Source organism: Chelonoidis abingdonii, chromosome 6 (assembly GCF_003597395.2).
Source record: "Chelonoidis abingdonii isolate Lonesome George chromosome 6, CheloAbing_2.0, whole genome shotgun sequence".
Taxonomy (NCBI): domain Eukaryota; kingdom Metazoa; phylum Chordata; order Testudines; family Testudinidae; genus Chelonoidis; species Chelonoidis abingdonii.
The window spans coordinates 73482503-73498761 of record NC_133774.1 but is presented as its reverse complement, the minus strand read 5'-3'; the positions used below and the strand labels follow the sequence as shown (position 1 = coordinate 73498761).

Sequence of the window (16259 nt, the reverse complement as noted above, 5' to 3'; positions counted from 1 at the left end):
GTGGTTGTATATGGAGACCTACAGTTTTCTTCAATTACCTTAAACCTCTCTTCCATGCTATTCCTTCTAAGTTAGTCTGGTGCCTCAGTTTGGGAAATACGGGTAGAAGTAGTAAATAGCCCAGCTAAAGTTATGTTGTGTTACTAGAATTATTGTATAGAAAAGTATTGAAAATGGGCCACATAATAAACAGCACAATAAATAATAATACACTGAAGTTCCTTGAGTCAGTCACTGTGCTGCCCCTCAATTCCCAGGCTATTAAAATTCTTCTGAGGATATGGTATAAACAACAGGGCATGTTCTACCCTCATCCATGCACTTGGTGCTCATTAACATAAAGGTGACCTGCAAAGAAAACAAATTTGGGCTATATTCTTTTAAATTATGTATAAAGAAGACTGGAAACTTTTTTTAAACTTTGCAACTTCAGATCCTGTCTAGGCTTGAAGATGCTGCAATGATAGAAGAACTAGTGCAATGAGATCACAAGAGCCAAAAGAATGAATATTGAGCTATTAAGACAGGAAATAATTTGTAGGTAGACAGTTTAAAACTCGTTTTCTTGTAAAACCTCTTTAATTTCCATGAATAACATTTTGAAATGAGAAAGACTTTGTTAGACAATTTGCTTCTTCAATCAAAATAAGTGCTTGTAATAAACTCCTTTGTACATTCCACTGGACCACTAACAAAACCAGGTAAGACCATGTTCCTGATATTTCTAACACAATTCCAATACCCTAAGGTGGTTGCTGCCTTCTGCTGTGATGAACCTGTTCCAAACTTGCCATTTTATGGTAAATACTCAATGTAGTCTCAAGTACTAGTTAGTGCTTAGTATCTTCCACTTTTTGCTATTTTTATATTTTTTGGTGGTGGCAAAACAGGCAAACATGAACAAATGTTCAACAGCTAGCAGAATTACAAGGTGATATTGTTACATAGATTTTACAATGTAAAATCTGACTGGGATCCCAAAACTTTCCCCAGATTTAATAATTTGTTTTGTATTGTGATACTTCCTCAATTCATTATTGTACTGTAAGCACATAATAAACTCCTTTGTACATTTTTTCCATATTTGTGAGGTGATTCTCCAGTCTTCCAGTTGTAATGCTAACAGAGCAAGTTTCAAATCCAGTGAGATGGCATCAGTGGTTGTGTTTATCAGAATTTGTTTAGTGTTTGGATAGTCTCTCTCCTACAACTGATTTTTTGTTTACAGTTCCATATCATCTATATTATATCACTCTTCTCTATGTATTTCTAACAATTTCTTGTGTCTGTACTATGTTTTGGGTTTAGCTTTTCAGTATATAGCACTTGTCTATGGCTTGCTACTTCTTGGGTTCGACGATCAGCAGGAATCTTGACCTTCAGACTAAACTAATAGAATCAGAAAAGCAGCTAAGAATTTCAGGCTATTACAGAGATGTGCATGGAATAGCAGCAAACTATTGACTAAGGTGAAGGTGCAAATCCATGAGACTTGTGTGCCATCATCCCTGCTTTATGGTTCAGAAACATGGTGGACTATATATGCTAGGCACGTCAGAAGACTGAACATGAGATGCCTATATAAGATTCTGAAAATAAAATGGGAAGACAAAATACCAAATGCAGCAATGCTGGAGTGCACAGAACTGACACACTTAGAAACCACTATCAAGAAGAAGAGTTTGCGATGACTTGGTCATGTCAGGGAAGAGACCATGTCCCCAAGAATATTTTGTACAGAGAGGTTTGGGATGGTTCTAGGAAGCAGAGTCCCCCTTTATGGCAGTATGTGTGCAAAAATGATATGAAGTCATTCAACATTAATGTAGGGAGGAGCATACAAAATCCCGTCCAGTTTGGAGGGAATATCTGGCACTGAGTGCAGCTCAACATGAAGCAGCATTGATCCAGAGAATGGAAACAAAGTGAGAAAGCAGTGTGTTGTAATCTTGGATTCTAACTCAGACAACACATGGATCTGTGAAATTTGTAACAACTGTGTAACACTCAAATTGGGCTTGTCATCTATAAGCAGATTCATCAGAAATCTCATTAGACCTCTTACATGTATACCATGATCCAGGTTGGACAGTTGCCAATAACAAGGAGGAAATTGACTGGCATATCTACAGTAACTCTCCATGTGGACACTTTTATTCCCAAACAAAAGTAACTTTATTCCAGAAAAAATAATGGATTTTGGAAGTGAAATAATTATTCTGGAATAAAATCATTTTTATTTTGAATTAGAGAGTCCACACAGGGGAGTTACTACAGAATAGCTAAATTGTACTGGAATAGCTATAGCCAAATAGCTATGCTGGGAAATTTCCTATTTAGACAAGCTCTATAATAAAGATTTTGCAAAAAACAAAAGTGTATACTCTGTGTTTAGAATCATTGCTCATCTCCTGATTGTCATGTTTTGATTTAACTGCTGGAAGTACTCAAAAGGCCTGGCAAAACTTTAAGTTAACTCTACTCAGGTGACCTGTGACTTTGGATAGAAAAAAAGAAAATAAATACAAATTTAGAGTCAATAAGTTGTTGAATGCCCTACTCACCTTTGTTGTTTGAGCCATTCAGATTAAAACTGATGGATTTTGATTATTTAAGCAGCTATCTCCTTACCCTGCATGTAGTAGCTGCAAGATCAAGGTACATATTCACTGGAAACCTTTACATTTGCTTTAAATTATATCAGAGAAGTAATAATTTGTACCTACGTACAGGGCATACACAGCACAGGAAAACTGTTGAATTTAATTATGATATGAAACTCATCTACAAGTGGATTTTGATCATAAGTTTGAGTATGCATGAGTTTAAAATATGTTTCAGATCTGCATAAATCCTACATGTTAAATAATTTAGTCTGAAACCTACTTTGAGAAGCAGGAAAAAGTAAAGGATATTACATATGGGAGGCTCTTTATTTTTTGGCACTTTCAGGTTAGATATGCCAAATAATTTGAAAACTGCATAGATACTAGTGTTGAGGACTGTACAAAAGGCTAATTTATAAATGTGCTGCATAAATGACTCTCCAGACAGCCACCTTCCTGGGCTGCTCAGTTCCCAGGGTACCTGCTTCCTTGAGTTATTGGGCAGCCTAGGAAGTCAGCAGGCTGCCATGTAGCTGGGGAGCCCAACAGACCAGAAGGTGGACAGCCAGAGAGCTGGGCAGCTTGGGGAGCTTGGCTAGCAGGCTGCCTGGCTAGGAGGAAATCACACAGGAAGGCAAGCTGGTAGCCTGCCTGGTTTCCATTGAAAATTCTGACAGAATTGACATGTTCTCATGGAACATTTCAGTTCCATTGATTCAGCGCTTTCCAAAACAACATTGTTTTTTCAGAACATTTTTGACCAGCTCTATATTTGAGTTGTAGATAGTTGCTTGACTACAGAACCATGTTTAAATATTGCAGCTCTCAGTAAACTGTAGAAAGGAGGCCATCTAGGAGGGTGGTCACATGACAGCTGCAATTGGCAAAAGCACTCATTTATCTACAAAGATTAATTTAATTTTTTTCAACCAAAATGGCATTTTTATAATAGAGATTCAGGTTCAGAGAATAGACTTGGATCAACAATACAGAAAAATGCAAAATATTTTGATGTATATACACAAAGAAATGCAGGAAACAAACATTCTTTCTTGCATACAAGTCCAAGTTGCAGTAACAAAATATACTTACAAGAAAAATTTCTTATGATATTGCTAGAAAACAATGGAACAGTTCTGTTCTCCTTTGCACCAGTGTACATCAGGAGTAACTCCACTGAAATCAATAGTATTAAATAGGTGTAAAATTGATGTGGCTTAAAGAAAAATGAGGTCTTAAGACATACCCAACAGGAGACCTTTCATATAATGCTATGGAGGTACTTGTATTCTTTGTATTTCTTTCCACAGAAAATGTTGATAAAAATGTGAAAAAGAACAGGATTCCGAACTACAAAGGCAGAATACATGGTGGCAGGCGGCTGCTTGCAGCAGGATCTCAATGCTCTGTTATGCAATGTTTACATTAAAAAAAATGTAATTGTTAATACAAGCTGCATGTGCCTTAACTATAAGAACATAAGCACCCTTGCACTCTGACTTGTTAGCTGCTGCAATGTCCCCTTGCAAACATAGGCAGCTGGTGCAAGTTAAGGCAGCTCCTGAGGCCGCTTTCACCTGTGCTAGGAGCCAAAGAAACTACCAGCTGGTAAAAGGATAAGTTGGCACAGAGAAGGCAAAAAGCCACCTTCACCCTTATAGGTTCTATGCCAAGTTCAACTTGGATGCAGTGATGAATTGAGTCCTGAAAGAAGCAAGAAGCTCAGCTGTGGGGGAATTGGCAGAGGGAGAAATAATTTGGAGGATAAGAGGAAGACAGGAGGAAGAGGAGGGGCAGTTCTTCAAGCAGAGCGGAGCACTGGTAATTTTGAAGTCTGTATGGTCTGTTGAGCACAGGGCATTCTCCCTCCCTCCCTGAGTGGCAGATGTCCATGCAAAAGTTAATGCTGCTTCAAAAAGCATGAACTTAGGCTCTGCATCTTCCTAAGAAAGTGAGTTATGTTTAGATGCAGAATGGCTTACCAATGACAGCATGGACAGAAACACTGCTCCTAGAGAAGGCCAAAGGAGCAACACAGCATGGCTGACAATCTGCAGGACCTGAAATCCCCTTCTTTGGATGCCCAGGATCTCACAGGGTTGGAATGCTGCACTCTGCGCTCAAAACCACTCCCACATGAGGTGACAATTTAGTTTAAGTCTCCATGAAGTCAACCTGCCCTTTCTCACAGTGGTTTGGACCAAGGAAATTTGACACAAAAACTGCAACATATAGTTAACGTTTCACATGCGTGAAGAGTGGAAATTAAAAGCTTCCACAGCAACTGTAACTTAGCCACATTACACATCGTGATGTTGCTCAGTAGATATTCCATATTTAAGACAGCAGGTTTTTCATTCTGAGCATCCATTTAAGCCTAACATCCAGTTGGTCAAGTTACAGTTGTCAAAGTTAGACTCAGGACTCACAGTTTGTCAGACCACTCTGTTTTATTAGCACAGCGCTCTGCTAATACACCCAGATAATGTGAGCACCATACAAGACACAAACTATCTTATTTATACAGATAAAAGGGGGGGAGCACTTAGCAAGATAACAAAGGAAGCAGAATCTGATAAGTTTACCTGGGCTAGCCATGCATATCTTATTTCCTTACTAACTATTACCGATCTTCTGTTAATGTTTCGCCATTAGCACCCTTGTTTATGCCTAATGTTTCTTTTCCTGGCACCTGTATTTCAGCATTTCTTATTTCTGCTTAAAGGTACATACAACATTTCTTTAATCCATTCTTATTTTTACAATATAATTCATTCTACTTTCACACAGTTGCTGCTGAAAATATAACTTTTTGAATTTTTGACTTAAGTCTTTCTTTAAAAAGACAAGTCCAGAAGGATCCAGCGACGATAACTTTGTTTCTTTAGCATATAATTTGCATCTTCTTCTTGGGCATTGTTCCTGTAAAATACGAAATTGCCAGGTATTTTAGTCCTTACAAAAGTACACTGCATTAACTAACTGTTTTTCACAATGTTGTTAATCTGCCCTTAGAACACCTCTCCTCGTTTTGTCTTCCTCAGGTTCTGAACTGTTTTGTGTATCTGACAGAGGTAACTGTACCTCAAGCATAAAAATCTCTAATTCAGGGATTCCCAAACTTTTTGGAAAACTGTGCCAAATTTGCCAGACTACAGCCATACTATCCAAGTATATACCATCTTCAGGTATAGTCTCATTTCTTGGTGGTGCTTGAGTAGGTATATTTCAAAGTGTACTGGATTGTGTTCACAGGTAGGACCTCTGATGTTGGGAACCACAGGATGCACACAAAAGAGAGCCTCTGACTGCAGCAATGCCCATTGGCCCTCCATCCCCTTTGACTTGCCAGGTACTGAGAAGGCAGTACAGTAAGAAGTGGAGAACAGCTGCTATCATGTAGACTGGAGTCTGGTTAGCAAATACAGCTAGAGAGAGGGTGATGATGCTCCCTGCTACTTGCCAATAGTCCACCCATTTGCAACCCCTTACCTTTCCACATAGAGATCAAGCTGTTCATAGGGAACTATCACTATCTATCACCAACATATCATCTAAAAGATTATGGAACTCCAAGTGACTGTATATAGTAAATGGGAATGATTAGACAGAAGTGGGACATTTTGGAGAGTGAAAGTTCATAACACCTCCCGGAAGTGCTCCATCTCACTAGTTTTCTCTTGTTTAAATGGACGGTGTTAATTTAAAACTCACACTTTCTTATTTTTGTGTATGACACTTCAGATTTCTATGAAAAAACAGAGGAAAAATGTTTCTATTTTCCCTTATTTTGCTTACTTTGTGGATTGCCCTTTGTGTACAGTCACTTTATTTATTTCCCCTGTAAAATCAGTTGAAGCTATATTTTCAGGAGTGTTCACTAGATTTTTGGTCATGTTTTTGGCAGCCTACCTTGAGACACGTGGGACCTGATTTTCAGAGGTTCTGAGTTCATGTAATTCCTCGAGCCTTGTGTCTTCTGCAAATGCAAATTAACACAAAACAAAAAACCACCAGAAAACAAAAAACTTACCCACAGCAGTGGCTCCTGTCCCATGGGGCTGGGCCTGGATCCCCACTCCAGATGTGGTGATTTGGCACATGGGCTAGGAATGCCACTCAGGTTGGCCCATGCATTCCTTACTCAAATTTTGCCTGCCTCTCTATCCCTGGTCACAACAGAAGTGAGGCTAGGCCAAATGTGAGTAGCACTGTGGCCCTGTGCCCCAGGTTGCAAAGCCTGGAATGTGGAGCCAGGACCAGACCCGTAAGGATGAGTCACCACTGCAGGATGAGTGCTAGGCAGGCTTCCATCTTTGGGAGAGGATTCGACCATGATAAATGAATCACTCCCCCAAAACCTGCAAAAATTATAAAATAAAAATAAAAATTTCATAGGGCTCTACCAATTTATAATGGTGCAGTAAGGCTCAGCATCTCTGAACATCAGGCCTATTGCGTGATCCAGATAAGGATGGCCATGGGGGGGGGGGAGGGAGGTGTCAGACCAACAGTCCATCTAGCCCACTGATTTTCAGACTGCAGATTGTAACCCAATACTGAGTCATGCACTGTAAAGCACTAGGTTGCGGAGGCTCTGGTCAGCACCACTGACTGGGCCATTAAAGGTCCCATTGGCAGAGCTGCCTGGCTAAGGCAGGCTAGTCCCTACCTTTTCTGACACCACGCTGTGCCCTGGAAGCAGCCAGCAGCAGGTCTAGCTCCTAGGCAGGGGGACCATGGGGCTCCATGTGTTGCCCCTGCCCCCCAACCACTAGCTCCGTACTCCCACTGGCCAGGAACCGACCAACGGGAGCTGGGGGCAGGGGGCAGTGCCTGCAGGTGAGAGCCAGGTGGAGCTACTTGTGTGCCTGAGCCTAGGACTCAGACCTGCTGCTGGCTGCTTCTGAAGCACAGCACAGTCTTTGGCACCAGAACAGGAAGGAAGCCTGCCTTAGCACCCCAGCTGTGCCACTGACCAGGAGCTGCCTGAGGTAAACCCATACCCCAATCCCCTGCCAACCCAGAGCCCCTTCCTGCGCCCCAAATCCCTCATCCCTGGCCCCACCCGAGCCCCCTCCTACACCCAGAACCCCTCACCCCAATCCTCTGCCTGAGCCCCTCCTACAGCCCAAACACCTCATCCCCAGCTCCCTTGGGTCACTGAGATAAAACATTTTCTTCAACTGGGTCACCAGAAACAAAGTTTGATAACCACTGATCTAGCGCAGCCTCCAGTCTTCCAACAGCAGCCAGTGCCAGCTGCTTCACAGGGAGTGAACAGGCTAGTTTATCCAGAGACCTCCTGTGCCTCCTTCAGGACTTCTGGCAACATCCCCTGAAACACAGACACCCACCCACAGTGCAAGTGCTGGCCTGTGCAGGCAGTAGCCAGGGCTATACCGCCCCAAGGCTTGCCAGGGGAAGCAAGCCGGATTGGTCCCTCCAGCGCGAGGGAAAGAGACAGGGGCTCGGGACCCCAAGCTCCCTGGCAAGCTGGCGCACGCACAGCTGCCGGGGCACAGCGTCCGGCCGGCATCCAGGGCATGCGTGGGTAGGGAGCAGAGCGCCGGGCTCAGGGGTACGGCAGTCACTTCGCTTCTCCCCGGGCCGGGTCCCGCGGCGGGCGCTTCCGACACGGGCAGGCAGAGCAGCAGCGGCAAAGCCTCCGGGACAGCTCTACAAGACAGCCCCGAGCAGCAGCGGTCGCGGCTCCTGCGCATTCCTCTCCATCGCGAACGCGCCTGATCGCAGCGGCTGGAAAGTGCGAGCCCGCTCAGCGCGCGCCCCCCGGCGCCTTCCAGGCTGGAACGTAAATCCGGGGCTCGGGAGGGGACGTGTGCGTTGCGCTCGTGCGCGAGGAGGCTGAGCGCCCGGGCTCGCCGCCCCCGCTCGGGAGCTGCGCGGTGCATGCACTGCGGGGAGGGCTTTTGCGGACTGAGGGTCCCGAGCGCCGCGGGTTGCGCTGCCTGCTCCTCCTCCTTAGCAGAGCCGCATGATGGCGGCAGCTGCGGCCGTGGTGGTGGAGGTGAGCGTGAGCAGCACCGGGAGCAGCAGCAGCGACACGTCCAGCACCGGCGAGGAGGAGAGGATGAGGCGCCTCTTCCAGACCTGCGATGGCGATGGGGACGGCTACATCAGCAGGTAACAGCCGTAAGGGCAGGAAAGGGTTTCTGCAGCTGGGCGCGGGGATTCCCCTCTTCACCCCCTTCCCCCTCCAAAGTGACAGCGCAAGTTCTCAAGTAAGTTTCTGGGGGAGAGTTTGCAGTAGTTTGCAATCAGCAACGTTGTGCATGGGGGCTGTGTGTCCCTGTGCAACAGGGGCAGGCTGGACTGGACCATCGTTTCTCAGGAGTTTGCTGGACCTTCTTGGAGGCTAGTAGTTTGTTAGTCTTTCGTTTGGGTGGTTCTGGGCATCATGTTCAGTAATTACGAGAGTCCTTGGCTTAAGTGATGCTTCTCTCTTGCAGTAACTGCCTGAGATGGTGGGTAAGAGATCGAGCTCTTTTTAGCATAGAAGTAGATCAGAGCCCCTTTAGTTTCTGCTGGGGCAAGAGTCTGCTCTGAGGGCAGGATGCTTGCACTGTCCTGCTACTCTGGGAGATGTACTACAAGTCTTGTAGATCTCTAACTTCGTCTCTAGTCCCATCCACTCAATCATTCTGCCAGTGCAGGGTTGTTCCTAAGTAACAGGGTACATGATGATGCTCCATTAGTATTCAAACTTTGCAGCACAACATTTGGATAAATCATTTGCCTCAGATCTACAGCATGAGAGTATCAGCTATGAAGGAATAGCAGGCATTCTCTTCTGAAATGTTGTGTCTGATTTGGTGTTCTGTTCCAGTTTTTTGTGTTGGGAGAGTGAAATTGGTTTAGTGTCTTGCTTCCTATTTGGATAACCATCCTTTCCATTATAGTGGTAAGGATTAGCTGAAAGTTTAGTACATCAGTGCTAACAAATGGATATTTAGGAAGCAAGGTGGGTTTTGTGTACACAGCATATAGTTGCTAATTGCCTGGGGCCAACATTTTTTTAATATTTACCAGATTTGATTTTTATTAATATTTCTATTAAATCAGACAAGGTAACTTCCACGTGACCCACAAAGATTAAACCACATCAGTCAGATGTTTTCTTTACTCTAAGGACTCGAGTCTGGTGGCACCTTAAAGACTAACAGATCTATTTAGGTGGCCACCGGACTCCTCATTTTTGTGGATACAGACTAACACAGCTACCCCTCTGATTCTTTACTCTAACATGTTAAACAGGTGGTGTACAGTAAACTTACAAAATTGTTGTAACTTAAAATTCCTTTGCTCTTCCAGTGCATATAGTTTTGGCTGTGCCTTTCTTGAGACCCTTTTCTTGCAACTGTGTGTGCATGGGTGGACTCTTGTACCCACACAAAATCAATTTCATGGCAGTGATGATGGGCTTTAACTGTGTTGTGTACAGCACTGAGCATGTTGTTGGAAATACATATCACACTTCTAGATGTTCCTACATCGGTAGTTAGCAGCAGTCTGTTTTACGCAGGAGAGGACTAGTGGCATGGTGTTTTCCGTAAGGGGCCTTTAAATTTTTTTTAATAAGCTTTCAGAATCAGGATAGGATTTTCAAAAGTGGTGGGGACCTGCAGCTCCAAATGAATTCAGTAGGAGCTGCAGGTGCTCTGCACTTCTGAAGAGTTGGGATGTGAGAGAAAGTTATTAATCTAGGCTAGGAGCTCCTCTGAAACCTAAGAACATGAGGTTGAACAGAGGCCAAGTGAGCTATAATTCTCAACAGAGTTTGAGATTAGACAGTTGTTGAGCATCTCAAATACTGTGCATCAGTAAATAATGGTACTTTGTTTAAAAAGAGTCATCTTACATTAATCACTTTGCAATTTTATTCTTATCTAATAGACATCCTGAGTATTTTTTCAACCAAAGGACTGTTGTATCAGTGGTTATTCTGAAATGAAAATACTGAAAATGTACACTTTATATATAGCAGTCTGTCAAGTCCAGTAAAGATGACATTTTCCTTTTGGTTTGTATGCCATAGCGATAGACATTATTTTGCTTGTCAGAAAATCTGAAACACTTGTTTATGATATATGTTCCCTGATTATAATGTGCTATCTCATCTACACCCTTACTGCTTTTTTTTCTGACTATGTAAACTGAAGTGGGAGTTAATCAAATACTGTAGTTAGTGTACATAAAACTTGCTAATGGAATGTTAATATATTGCTTTATGTGGACAATTAGGGGACACTAATGAACCACCAAAACAGATGGCTGTATTTTAAATTAACTTTGCTCCTGTTCATCACAAAAGCTGGGAAACAGTTTTAATTAAAGAGAAACAAAAATTACATCATGAAGCAATTGAAAGTAACATGAAAGAGAGAACTATAAAAAAGATAAAACTTTTAATGCTGACATCTTTCCAGAAAAATAGTCTCACTGAAGACAGAAACAGCTAAATGGAAATATTGAAAGGGAGACCAAATTGGTATTCTCCACAGAACCTCTCTTCCCCCTCTGAAGAGCTAGAAAATAGCTCTCTAAGTTTAGGGTCATCAGTCTTTCCAGATGATAGATGAAAAGGATGATAGCTTAATTTATAATAGACAGACTTCAAAAATGTTAAATGAAAGTGCATTTCTAGGCCAGTCATGAGAGAATCAGTGAAACTGTATGCTACAGTTCTAGCTTGTTCTAAATCTCACCCAAGAGCTATGAGGGTTGAGTGTCTAAAATTCCAAGAACTGGAGTAGGAGGGGCACTGGAATACATCAGGAAACAAGTATAGCACAAAAGAGAGTAGTTGAAAGCCAAAGAGGAGGTATCAGGACCATTATTGATGGTTAATAACCTAGTTTGGGATAGGGAATGTACTTTCAAGTGAGCAGTGGTAGTGTCTGGATCCAAAAGCAATAACATAGATATCCATCTTCTTTTAAACTTCATATTTTTAGGAAGATGATCAAGGGATCTTTGGCAAGATATCTTTGGCATCATCTGGAGTCACTTGATTTTCTTGACCCTTATCAATTAGGTTTCAGTCCTGGGGACATGGCACAGATACTACATTGATTTCCTTGGACACTGATCTTGGAAATGGAATGCATCTCTCACTTGGCATTGCATACTGTCTAATTTTTTCCAGTAATCTACTTTATGGCAAATTGTGTATGCAGGAGTGGGTTTGCCTAGTGGTTCTCAGGCATTTTCATAGTGTGGGCCATCTGCAGAGAGGTTGTCTCTGAGACATTTCCTTCGCGCTCACAATAACACAACATCCATGTGGCACTCTGTAGCAATTGTTTACATGGAAAAATAATAATAGGAAAGTGTTTGGTATTTTATCTCCTTTTGATGTAATAAGTGATTTGTGTTAATTGCACTGTCTGCTTTTGCTTTTAATTTAATTTTATCCTCTTATCTATACTTTCCCATTTGCTGCTTCTGCTTTCTTATCCATCTAGTTCAGCCATGGTCCTCTTTTCCTCCTCCCTCCTGGATATGCTGCCTGGCTTCACATTCTCTCTTGCCCTACTTCCCTGGACTTTTCTTTGCTTTCTTTGCCCACTGGTGACTCTGGTTCCTGAGGGTAATTCCTGTTTCCTTGCCTTTTCTCCTGTAGCTCTAGTGGAGGCAGGTCCCTCTTTGTTCATTGCTCCTTTTACAGGCCTGCGGTTCAGCTTTGTAATAAAGATCATGGACATCTGTTAGAAGCAGCTAGAAACAAAGAAGCAAAGACAGCACCCTATCGCCCCCAGCCAGCTCTCTCTGGGCCACTGGTGGTCACGAAGTGCAATTTCAGAACTGTTAGACTTTTCCTCTTTTGAGCATCCATTTTTGAGAAATTTTGATTTATTTCAAATATAACAAAGATCTCCCCTCCTATTTTTCAGCTGTTGTTCAGTATAATTTATAACAATTGAAAATACGCACACAATAGCCCAGGGGTAGGCAACCTATGGCACGCGTGCTGAAGGCAGCACACGAGCTGATTTTCAGTGACACTCACACTGCCAGGGTCCTGGCCACGGGTCTGGGGGGCCTCTGCATTTTAATTTAATTTTAAATGATGCTTCTTAAACATTTTACAAATTTTATTTGCTTTACATACAACAATAGTTTAGTTATATATTATAGACTTAAAGAGAGAGACCTTCTAAAAACGTTAAAATGTATTACTGGCACACAGAACCTTAAATTAGATTGAATAAATGAAGACTCGGCACACCACTTTTGAAAGGTTGCCGACCCTGCAATAGCCATTCCACTGGCATCCCTGAAGTTTATTTAGTCTTTTTTTCTTGCTTACTAAATGCCTCCAGAAGAGCATTTGCAAGGTTGCTACTTGGTTTTAGAACTCCCTCTGAAACTTCAGAGACCTTGTAGGAGAGAGAATCTTTATTCTTGCAGTACAGGCAGGCAGTTTTCCATTGTATGCATCTTTATTTAGTGTATCACATGGGGAGATGAGCTATTTGCATTTCTAATTAAGTTATATGGAGTCTCAGCTGTGGAAACTCTATCTTGTCGATTAAATCTCTCTAAATATTAGCAGGGAAGTAGAGGCACATATGGAGATAAAGGGCACCTCCTGAGAGAACAGTTAATTGCCAGTCTCTGAATAGTTAAGATGACATTTTAAAATGATTGATAAAGGCATAATTGCTAACTATGTGCCATTTGATTATTGATGACTGAGACTAGGAAGAAATCAAAAAAATGAGATGAAGAACTTTAGGTGCTCACCTATATAAGTTGCGTTCTTTAGCAACTTAGACCCATTTAACTTCAGTACAGCAATGTTTACAAACTAAAAAAAAGGCTGCAATTTTAACTTGGCCAGCATGTTCTTTTTACTTCTGTTGTGTTCATTTCAACGGAGGACAAGTACTTAGGATGCTTTTGGGAGTTTAGCAATAATAATTTTACTTGGTGAATGTTGTTTATGCAGGACGTTTTTAGGACCCAGTCCTGCCTTTGTTAAAGTCAGTGGGAGCTTTTGTGATTCGCCTCATTGGGAGCTAGATTCAGGGGTTCAGGGTTGTTCATATAAAGCAGTGGTCCCCAACTTTTTCCGGATGGTAGGCGCCGGACTACGAGCCATCAAGGACCGTGGCCGGCGGAGAAGCATCCACCGAAATGTTGCCGAGAAGCAGCAACACCAAGAGGCGTCGCTGCCGAAAATCAGCGTCATTTTGGCAGTGATGCCTCTTGGTGATGCTGCTTTTCAGCGGCATTTTGGCAGTTCCTTGTCTGCCGGCCAGTACATGGGCCACATACATGCCTCAGCGGGCGCCATGGTGCCCGTGGGCACTATGTTGGGACCACTGATATAAAGACTCCATTTTTACTTATTTCTGCCCTGTTAACTGAATTATATTTATTTATAAGGATCTCTTAGTTGAATAATATACAGCTGTAAGCGTTTGTTTTGCTTTTGTTTTTGAGAGGCTTTAAAAACATTAGAGATGTGAAACTGTAGTGAATTAAACATCTCTTCTGCATCACAGAGTCCGCTCATTGGTGAGGACACCTGTCGTCTGTTGTTTCTTTTATAAGGTCAACATGTGTGACACTTGTGACTGTCAATGAGGAAAGTGAGAACACTGTTCAGTTTTCACAGGTGGTGGAGTAATTGATGTTTCCTTTTGAAACTTGATGGCCATGTAGTTTTATTAGTGTTCTGTTTAGACTCCTAATGAGTTTCACACCTACTATAATATGTACCAAAATGCTTTACTATAGTCTTAAGTTAAGCTGTACAGTCCTTAAATATCTTTGTTTCATATAGTAAACACCAACAGATATGCTTGTGTATTAAAAGTGAAGTTATGGCAATTATGCAGGTGATGGGACAAGAAGAAATGAATCTGTCTAATCCTGTCATGAAACATTCAACAGTTTTATATTTTTAATATTTAATTTTTACAAGTGTTTAAACATTCTGTAGAATTATAAAAAGGAAAGGAAAAACAATGAACGCTGAATCTAAAGGAAAAACATACATATTTTTATCATGCCAGCCTGAATCTAGTTACCACTTGGAGAGGTAATTTAGAAATGAATTTACACTACATTACTTTATCTTCTTTACTCTGTGAATTCTTTACTGGATGAATGCAGTGATACTATTACACTGTATTTATAGAGTAGTTATCAGTGGTTCACAGTTAAGCTGGAAGGGCATATTGAGTGGGGTCCTGCAGGGATCAGTTCTGAGTCCAGTTCTGTGCAATATCTTCAGTGATTTAGATAATGGCATAGAAAGTACACTTATAAAGTTTGTGCACGATGCCAAGCTGGGAGGGATTGCAAACACTTGGGAGGATAGGGTTAAAATTCAAAATGATCTGGACAAACTGGAGAAAGCCTGAAGTAAATAGGATGAAATTCAGTAAGGACAAATGCAAAGTACTCTACTTAGGAAGGAACAATCAGTTGTACACATACAAAATGGGAAATAACTGCCTAGGAAGGAGTACTGCAGAAACAGATCTGGGGGTCATAGCAGACCACGAGCTAAATATTAGTCAGTAGTGTAATGCTGTTGCAAAGAAAGTGAGCATCCTTCTGGGATGTGTTAGCAGGAGTAACAAGAAGTAATTCTTCCATTCTACATGCTGATTAGGCCTCAGCTGGAGTATTGTGTCCAGTTCTGGACACAACACTTCAGGAAAGATGTGGACAAATACGAGAAAGTCTAGAGTAGTGCAACAAAAATGATTAAATGTCTAGAAAACACGACCTCTGAGGGAAGATTCAAAAAATTGGGTTTGTTTAGTCTGGAGAAGAGAAGAGTGAGGGGGAACATAACAACAGTTTTCAAGTACCTAAAAGGTTGTTACATGGAGGCGGGAGAAAATTGTTCTCCTTAGCCTCTGAAGATAAGACAAGAAACAATGGGTTTAAATTGCAGCAAGGAACAAACTTCCTGTCAGGGTGGCTAAGCACTGGAATAAATTGCCCAGAGAAGTCAAATCTCCCTCACTGGAGATTTTTAAGATCAAGTTAGACAGACACCTGTCGGGGTGGTCTAGATCATAGTTTCTCAGATGCGGCCACTGTGACCGAATGCAGCTGCCAGCGGGTTTCTCTGTGGCGACGGCAGTTTCCTGGGCAATTTGTGGGGGGGAAGCGTCAGCCTCTCCCCTTTGTCTCTGTTGCTCCTGCATGCTCCGCCTTTCTGGAGACACAAGTGGGACATACAGCGCTTAAGGAGAAAGATGAGGCAGCGAGGAGGGGGTGAGAAAGCAACCAGCGAGGCAAGCAGCGTGTGTGGTGGGTGAGGAGGCAAGCAGCGAGATGAGCTGCAGGTGGGAAGGGCCTGGTGGGGGAGTGAGGAGGCAGTGGAGGGGCTGTCTGCGAGCGTGGGAGTGAAGAGGTGAGCAAGGGTGTGTATGAGGAGGATGGTGAGGTGAGTAGTGGGGGGGGGAAGCGACGAGTTCAGGGGCGGTGAGGAGGCAAGAGGTGAGTGGCGGGGGGGCCTGGCGGAGGAATAAGGAGGTGAGCGGCGAGCCAGCAGGAGGGTGAAAAGTCAGGCAGAAGGGTCTGGCTGCTAGCAGAGGAATGACGAGACGGGCAGGGTGGTCTGGTTGTGAATGTGGGAGTGACGAGGCAGGCGGAGGGGGTGAG

The 16259-nt window shown here is 42.7% G+C and overlaps 1 protein-coding gene across 3 annotated transcripts in view; it reads left to right on the top strand.

Annotated features, from left to right (window-relative positions):
- Positions 1-16259, top strand: part of MCC (MCC regulator of Wnt signaling pathway) — a 381812-nt gene that overhangs the window by 11124 nt on the left and 354429 nt on the right. For 2 of the 3 annotated variants that reach the window (XM_075067155.1, XM_075067154.1), the window contains exon 1: positions 8537-8750. The exons of the other annotated variant lie outside the window; for it this stretch is intronic. In XM_075067155.1, the coding sequence (XP_074923256.1) occupies positions 8602-8750 (149 nt within the window). In that variant the 5' untranslated portion in view covers positions 8537-8601. Of the gene's footprint in view, positions 1-8536; positions 8751-16259 lie in introns of those variants that run through there. 3 annotated transcript variants of the gene reach the window in all.